Genomic DNA, 9,427 nt, shown 5'->3' with positions numbered 1-9,427 from the left:
TGACTTGATCTTATGCTACGCTCATTTGGGTGTGTGTCCATTATATCATTCAACTAATGACATAACCTTGTTATTAATAACATCCAATGTTCATGATCACGAAACCATGATCATCTATTAATCAACAAGCTAGTTATACAAGAGGCTTACTAGGGACTCCTTGTTGTTTACATAACACACATGTATCAATGTTTCGGTTAATACAATTATAGCATGGTATATAAACATTTATCATAAACACAAAGATATTATAATAACCACTTTATTATTGCCTCTTGGGCATATCTCCAACACAAACCAAATTACAGAATTATCTTATAAATAGTCTTCAAAATAATAATTGGGCAGCCATGGGCGATGTCGTAATAATTCTTATTTCTTAGTTCAAGTTTTCTACATTTAGTGGCTCTCTCCCTATCCCTTATTAGTGTTAGCATCCCGTAGATGGACGCTAAGACTTGTTAAATTTTATTTGGATTGCCTACGTAAATGCTAAGATCATGTTCTTTCGTTATCTTGGTGACAGTGGAACCCTGTTGTAAAGTTTAGATGAAAAAGAAACATTCACAGTATAACATAAAACATCAATGTACATAGAAATTATGCATACATACTTGTCGTGAATTCATAAATATGACATGTTAAGGGTAGATTATTTTAGGACTAGACTTATGTTGTAGGAGAACAAAGTGGTAAGAAACAACAGTTGGGTTCAATACTCTATTGTATGTCAATCTAAAGATCACAAGTTAAGAGTAGATTATTTTAGGTCTCTCCCACATAAAACCCACATTTGTTAATTCAGTCAAAGGTGAAGCAATGTCACAAAATTAACAAAGCGACGAACAACATTTCAAATATTTATGGAAACTTCTAAGTAGATTAAAATTAGTATGATTTGGCTACATATTAATCTATTTAATTTTGGATTAGCTTCACTCTCATGAGAGGATACAAAAGAATCCAAGAAAAAATTGCGTGCAGAGTTTGTATTTCTCCCGATTAGCTTATAAATTTCCATTCATAATTATATGAAGATATCTCTTAACATGTTCAGCATTAACCTCAATATTTTATTATAGATAAGAATATTATCAAAGTAAACCACACAAACTTTCAAATGGAACTTCTCAAACATGATTCACCGCATAAAAGTCCTATGATCATTGGGCAAACCAAAAGGCAAAGATCGAATTTGATTTTCAAAGTGGTTTTCAATTAATATCCTACACTCGTTCTAATTTGATGAAATCCACTTCTAAAGTCAATTTTAGAAAACATTGCAGCGTCACTCAACTCATCACACACATTTTTCAAACAGGGTGATGATACCTAACCGTGATATTATTGATTCCATGCGGTCAACATAGATACACAAAGAATTATCCTGCTTTGGAACAAGAATGATAGTGCCGAAACATGGACTCAAACTTTCACAACTAAAACTCTTGTGAAGTATCTTATGTACTTGAAGTTAGACCCCATTGGTTGTCTTAGGGTTGGTGTGGTAGGGACGGCTTGGAAGGTTAGCTCCCAGGATGAGGTCGATCCGGTGCTCAATATCACGTAGTGGACGAAAATCGAGGAGGAGATCCCCTGGGGAGATATATCCTCAAGTTCGTCCAAAGTACTAGGAAGTGTGGGGTAGTTGTTAGTCATAGAAACTTTATCTGTGTACAATACAAGAAAACAAATAATGATGGCTCAATCCTCACTTCCTTCATCTCGGATTTGGTGGCTAGCATCACTAAATTAACATCTCGATTCACTCTTCATTTTTTTAACCATTTTAGTTGTGTGGTTCTTACTCATCGAAAGGTTTATCTCTTCTTGTGCCCCAGCCATGTTTTGTGCATTGCCAACAATAATTTCACTTGGCGTCATGGGACGAAGGATGTACTTCATGTTGTTCCACTTGAAAGTATAATAATTGATGCGGCCGTCATGGATGCTTGTCAGTCTTGTGATGGTCCTCCCAAGAAGTGGTGGCAAACCGTCATATGGCCAATATCACATTCTACCACGAATTCATTGGCTCCAATCTCAAAGGTTACATCAACAGCGTGTTGGATTTGTATCCGCAATCACTCATCCATTGCACTTGAAAGTGACTTGTGAGGGTATCTCTTAAACTTGATCTTGGAGCAAAGTTCTTAACTTGCTAAGTCGCGACAATTTTCTCCATCTACGAGCGCCTTGATGGACCATCCATTGATTATTTCTTTGGTTTGAAAGAGGTTGCACCTTTTGTCCGGTTCATCTTAGAGATGATCAAGACTTTGTTTAGCTACTTCCTCCATTCTAAAATAAGTTCTCAACTTTAAAATGGAGGTATGAAAAGTAATTTTATTTGATTTGCACTATTTTTGAGCATAATAAGTTGGTCTTTCACGGTATATTTTTCGGCCACGAGGCCAGCAGGCAGCAGAGGACAGGAACCAGAACCGCAGGATGGAGCATGGAACTCGAGAAAACGAAAACGCCAACGAGGCCGAAAGCCCGGCACAGAGCGGCGAGAGACCTATCCACTCCTCCATGCACCATCGCAGCTCACTTCCCAGCCACACCCACCCGACGCAAGCCCACCCTCCCGCCGGTGGCGAAAACCCCGACCAACACCGCGCGCCCTCCGGCCCACTCCCTCCCCCGGCACCGGCACCGGCCGCCGCGCGCGCAGCGCGAGGCCGCGACTCGTGGCACGGCGCGCCCGTACCATGCCGTGACGCCCGAAGCCACCAAAGAATCCCGCTTTCATCGCCTCGCCGCACATGCACTTCCCCTCGCCGGCCGCGGCGCACCCCATGTCCGCGCCCGCCGTCTCCTGCCTGCGCCTCGTCCTCCCCGGCTTCACCGGCCTCGTCTCCGCCTCCCTCATCCTGAGCCGCGCCGCCCGCGCCCGCGGGGTGGCCGTGAGGTCGGGCGGACAGGGCGCGGCGCCGCCCGATTCGGCGGCCATCCTGCGGCGTCCGGCCGCCGCCACGGCGGCCGCGGACGAGCAGGAGAGCGACGCGGACGCCTCGTTGGGTTCCCCGGTGGAGGACGAGGCGCCGGATGAGGGCAGGAGGAGGGGCGCGGAGAGGGAGTGGGTGGACTGGGAGGACCTCATCCTCGAGGACACCGTGCCGCTCGTTGGCTTCGTGCGGATGATACTCCACTCCGGCAAGTAGGCATCTTTTCCTCTTCACCCATTTCTATATGGTTGATCATCCTAATTTCAGTCGTTATTGCTGAAATTTCAAACAACATTAGTCTCAGACTCTTGGTATGGCATCACCAGTGCATCATTGGTCATGCATGGGGATAAATTCCTTCTCTTAATGTATTGTCACAACATGATGAATGTACTGCCACGACCTGATGCAATTTATCAAACAGATGGCGTGCGAGCTGAACTTGTCACGCATAGAATGTGAATAGCTAGATCACACAAATGTATAATCTGAATGTTTAAGCATAATTTTGACCGGCTAACTCTAGGACTACTGTATAGTAGGACTAAGGTCAAGACGGATAATGACCGTAAGTCTGCAACACTAGTTTGGCATCGGACAGAACATTCGCCTTGTATCGAGGGAAGATGTGCTACACAGTGGATTGGTTGATTGTAATGGTTTAATTGGACAATTGGTTGGTTGAGAAAGTTTTTATATCCGAATCGGTTGGATCAGAATTCATGCATGTAGGGAATGAAGGCTTTGGAAAAAAAGGATGAGAGTTGAGAGAGCATGTGGGGAATGAAGGCTTTGGAAAAAAAAGGATGAGAGTTCAGAGAGCATGGTGAGAGTTCAGAGTTTCATTTCATCATCCGATAGACAAACATTGAGGTCAGCCCCATATAACGTCTCACGCACGTTGGCTTACAGGCTAACCCTCTGTCCATATACACCACACCCAGCTCTAGCACCTGGCCAGTGATCTCTTGCGCCCACAATGGTCCATCACCCTGATCACTGCTGCCCGACTGTAGTCTTCAAGTCTATGGGGTGTCCGGTGTTGCACCCCCACCACCACCACCAAAGTTGAAGGGGTATCAGGAGATCCTGGCTCTCCACATGGGCCAAAGTTTGAGGGGGGACACTGAAGCAAAAGTCCAAGTCTACCTGCACTATGGTTGCCACGAAAATGGCTGATAGTGCAGGCTTGACATTGTTCTAGTCTAAGCCTGCTATGAATTGCGGATTACTCTGCTGGGTTTGCACAGTTTGTTCAACTTTTTTTGCAAACTAGGGAGGAATACAATGGATAACTTGGACAGACTGACAAACACAAAATTTGTTTTTCATTAATGCATATTCATCTGCTCTTAACATGTTCAAATCTTATCACTGATTCCCTGATCAATTTTTTTTTCAACATATACATGCTAGCAAAATTATGTTACATCTTGGTTCCGGGAAAGGTTGAAGCATTTTACAAATCTTAAGTACCAACACTAATAGTCTGAAGGTGTTGCTTCCTTGCTGGGAGACATAAGGGCTAGGCTGCCTGTAATACAACCGTAAACCAAGCCAATTAATTTACACACACAGAATGGTGTCATGTGCTTCCATGACTTGGAGTGATGCAGATAACCAACTAGAATGTTATGTTTATATCATATATCCGCCCAATGACTAGCAAATAACAGGAATATTATGTCTGCCTTGTTTCACATTATGTTTATCATGTGGGTTATGCCTTCCGGTTTCCATCAGCCTTAAAAATGAAACATGACAAAGCTTTGATACAAGCACTGTGCAAAACAGGGCGTGCTGAGAATTTTTTCACCTGCTATAGAAGTCTTTGCATGCAATTAAAACGAGCATGATGCACATATTTAGTGCTTCTTGTGATTAGCATAACCAATTTAATGATGTCAGTATGGTACTTCTTTTTTGAATTGGAGTTTGTTAGTCGGAAATGCACTACTGTAAAAAATAAGAAATGTTGTTGTTCTTTAGAATATTTGGTATTATTTAGAAGAAAGTCCACTTCTTGTCCTTGAACTCTTGGGAAAGTACACTTTTGGTCCCAAGAAATTATTTTTAGTTTAGAGCGGACCTTGAACTCTCAGAATAGTTTACAATTCATCCCTTTTCGGTTGAGTTGAGCAAATCGCTGACGTGGAAAGAAGAAATAGTGAACCAACCGAATTGGTTTAGAACCAGACCAGGCGCATCCCTTTTCGGTTGAGTTGAGCAAATCGCTGACGTGGAAAGAAGAAATAGTGAACCAACCGACTTTGTTTAGAACCAGAGTACCAGGCCAAGCGCAAGCCAGCTGAGATGTCGAACCCAACGTCTTAATGCAAAAAACAATGAAACTCTTGGGTCCTTGAATCAGTCTCTTGCTTCATTTCTCTCTCTTCCAATTCACTTGAAGCATTGCACCACAAAGGCCCGCTTGCTTGCCTATCAGCATCGTCTCGCCTCTCTACCCTTGCACCGTTCCCTTAGTTTTTGGCCACCTATGGCAGATATTTGCCTAGCTCAACTAGGATAAGGACTAAAAGTGAATGATTCTGAGAGTTCGAGGTTCATTTTGAACCAAACGGAAGTTCTAGGATCAAAAGTGAACTTTCAGTAGAATTCAAGGACCAAAAGTGGACTTTCTTCTATTATTTATTATGGCTTCTCACCGATTGTCATTGTACCATTAATTATAATATTATAAGGCATTAAAGTGTGTCAAGTGGTTCCATGGTCTTGCAACGATCAGTAAACTCCAGTTGAAACATGGCTCTATAAAAGACATAGGATACTATAATTTTCTTAGCTTTTCTTTGATCTAGTCAGACTCTATTGTGTTATTCTAAAAAAAAAGGACTATTGTGTTCGTTTTTTTTGTAGCAGGAAACCTGAAACTGTAAGTTATGTTTTGACTAACAGAGGAAGTAATATTGAAAATGTGGCAGGTACTCAAGTGGTGATCGGCTGACTCCTGAACATGAAAAAGCCATTCTTGAACGATTGCTGCCATATCATCCACAATATGAGAAGAAAATTGGATGTGGTATTGACTACATCACGGTACGTAATCTGAACAAATGAAGAAACTAAATTGCTGAAGTTACTGTCTTTGCAAAATATCGAGCATAGGAAGTAATGAGCCTGTACACTGAAGATATGTAGTTGTAGTTTAACATTCTGTTGTCCTGATGTGTTAAGGTGATAGTCTCATGTTGCCAGCAAACTTCGGAATTGTTATTTTATCTCCTGACAACAACCTCCCAATTCGTTATTTCTATTTGTAGTTTGATATTCTGTTGTCCTGATGTGTCAAGGTGATACAGTCTCATGTTGCTGGCAAACTTCAGAATGATTATTTTATCTGTCCTGATAACAACCTCCTTTTTTTTATGACAAACTGTATGTGTTCAATCTGACTTTTGGACGGTGTACCAGATTGCCTAGCTCTGAGTCGAATATTTCTTCCCCGAGTCAAACATGGTTATGATCCGCTCCACCTGGGAACTAACATTTAGTACTATGTTTTCCAGCTAGGGTTGCATCCAGAATTCGAGAATTCAAGATGTTTGTTCATAGTTAGGACGGACGGCGAGCAAGTTGATTTTTCCTTCTGGAAGTGCATCAAAGGCCTAATACGAGAAAAGTACCCCTTGTATGCAGACAGTTTCATTCTCAGACATTTCCGCAGGAGGCAGGATTACTGAAATAGCAGCTCGTACGATTGTTCCGTGTAATATTTTGATTTGGTCCACATGCCTTAATATCATCATGTGATTTTGCATTTGTCCAAGTTCATGTGGAACGATAGGTTGCAGATGAGCCTTGAGTGCTCTGTTTAGTAGTATTAAGCTTATTGTTAGCAGCGTATATGCCCTTTACCAGTCTTCTGAAGACCACACAAGATATGGATTTGATTTATCCGTGACTTGAGATGCTGCTCTTTTCCATCCCTTGTCACGGATCCAACCAGATGTGAGGCTACCAAGGGCCACATTTCAAGTGACAATCAGTATTGTTTTTTCCAACTTGACGATCTTTGCGATCGAGCGCTACATAGTGTGATTCTGTTTTGAAGCAGTCTCTTGTCTTGCTACTTGAATTGCATTTGGGTGATGATATATGTCTGCCGAGTATACCTTTGCAACTGGCTATGTTTCTCTACTACCCCATGTGAAGCCCTACCATGTCACGTTTGTTCCAGCTGAAATGTGTAGCTGACAGAGTAATTGGCCATGTTGACGGCTCATTTCATTTCGACCTAATGTGTTGTTCCAGCAAGGATACCTCCCAAATGTTAAAATTGAAAAATGTCAACGTGGTACTTTCTGTGAGAAAAATAATCTTGCTGCTTCTAGTCGTCAAAACGAATGTGTCTGCTTGGTCTCTAGCTACAGGCTGCAACCAACAGAGGCTCGCGTGGACGAGATGCCCCGGCCTGGGAGGTTGGTGTCGTCCAAAAGGCGCTTGCTGTCCCTCTGCACCATCATCAGGATAGATAGGAAAATCGCCCTTGCACACGCGCCAAAGGACAAGGGCGTGGCGTGTGGCTTCAAACGTGCGGACGCTGACAGCCTTGTTGCCTCCATGAATGAACGGACTTGAGCTAGGGTATGAATTATGATAGTACCATCTCTGCCTTGCCGTTGCACTCTCATGTAGCCAATTAACAGAGTAACCAATAGGATACAGATACCGTGATTTCACCTAAAAGTGGCTTTGGCTCCTCAAACCCAGTGACCCCTTCATTTTTAAAAAGTAAAAAGTCGTATTTATAAGTTTCGAAAGAATCTACAAACAAATCTAGACCTGGTCAATGATGTACCTACCAGCATGCACAAACTGCGAAGCTAAACTCTTCGTACTGTGGGCTACACAAAAGCGGCCAATCTGATAAAATTGTGAGATTTGAAAATATGCATACCCGGATCCATACATTTCCCATTTTCTGCGTAGCTCGGAATACAAAGTATTTAAAATTGACATTTTTCATGTTCGTGGGATACGCGTTATTGGCTGCATAAAAATTTGAATTTCTTGGAAACTCGTAAATATAATATGATTTTTGTTTTATTCAATAACAGGATCACCGGTGCTTGGGGGCTTACAATCTCAGCTCTAATTTCACAAACTATTATCCATGAAAACATGTTTAAGTGTATAAGTAGATTGCACTGACATATTCTCTACACTGATTGCATTAGCTTTTTTTATCGGTTCGGACTTCTAGTTAAGACATAAAAGTGCATGTCAGTTTGTTTGGTAATCGTCTCGCTTTTGACCAAGGAGAGAAGGAAGCGTTGGTACGTCTGGTGCCGGACCCCCGTGTACCGACGGCGGCTTGGCCGGCCCTTAGGACGTCCGACGGGCCACTTTCTCCTTCGAGTTCGCTGGTACATCTAGACCAGACTCTGCTCGCTCCATCTCCGTGGCCGTTTTGTTTATGTAAGCAAATCGCCGTGGTTTTATGCCGTCGCGATCTGATTGGCATCTTCACCATAAACTAATCTCCTGCTTCTCCAGTCAGCTCCCGCACATGTTAGCCGCGCGCATGCAAGGGAAATGACCGTACTGCCCCTCTGTTGCCCCTTGGGCGTCAGCCAGATCACGCTGATGGCTTTGGATATTTTGGCGATGGGTGGAAGGGCGCCCTTTGCGTACTGCGGCCGGAACAAACGTGATTCGCCGTTCGGCACGACGCAGCGCGCCCCGGCCTTTTTCTTGGTGATCTTTTTAATTTCGTCCGACATTCTCACGATCTTTTTTCCTGCCGAGGCTTTCTGACATTCTGAGGCTGGTTCCATGGTTTTGTTCGTATGCACGATATTTAAGTATTGGTAATGCCGAGTCAACTAAATTTCTGGTTGTAAATGGTGTTTTGTATTCACACAAGCATACATATGGTGCAGTATTATATTCATGTATGCATTCCTAGTTACAAAACTTTGCTCATATATTTCAAATAAATCACAACGGATGTTTTACCATGTGATACTTTATTATCTCTAGTTCTGGTGCCAATGGTTTTTTCCCTCGTACTAAATGTTTCCAGATAGACCCATCCAGTTGCCGAATGGTGCTCCAACTCTTATACACCATATGCATACTCTAGGCTTTTCTATTTGAGTATACCTAGACTAGAAATATTTGTCAAGATAGTGCTATTTAGCAATACAATTTGTAGATCTTTACCAAGATAAGATAGGGTAACACATATGTATACACTATGTGACACAAATTAATTCAAGAAGACATTTTCTTTTATTTTACTATTTTCTCGGGATTTGGTTTACATGTTTCTCTTAGTTGCGGTATATTGAAACATGATTGTAAGTTTTGTTACTTAATACAATGTGAATTTAGAACAATGTATGAAGGATGGATGTGATTTTTTTTTGAGACGAACTATGACTGTGAATTGAAAAAAATATAAGTTATAAAATAGTATAAAAGCTCAAAACATATTTATATGTGACCTCATT

The 9,427-nt window shown here is 42.1% G+C and overlaps 1 protein-coding gene across 1 annotated transcript; it reads left to right on the top strand.

Moving 5' to 3' along the window:
• The first annotated feature begins 2,682 nt into the window (after positions 1-2,682).
• LOC124688496 (protein DCL, chloroplastic-like) lies at positions 2,683-7,025 on the top strand. Its single transcript, XM_047222166.1, has 3 exons — positions 2,683-3,163; positions 5,894-6,008; positions 6,479-7,025. Exons 1-3 carry the CDS (start codon positions 2,769-2,771, stop codon positions 6,650-6,652), a joined length of 684 nt encoding a protein of 227 aa, XP_047078122.1. The 5' UTR covers positions 2,683-2,768; the 3' UTR covers positions 6,653-7,025.
• The last annotated feature ends 2,402 nt before the right edge of the window (positions 7,026-9,427 follow it).

Source organism: Lolium rigidum, chromosome 2 (genome assembly GCF_022539505.1).
Source record: "Lolium rigidum isolate FL_2022 chromosome 2, APGP_CSIRO_Lrig_0.1, whole genome shotgun sequence".
Lineage (NCBI taxonomy): Eukaryota > Viridiplantae > Streptophyta > Magnoliopsida > Poales > Poaceae > Lolium > Lolium rigidum.
Note: the sequence above shows the minus strand (reverse complement) of the source record. Positions and strands in the feature narration are given on the sequence as shown.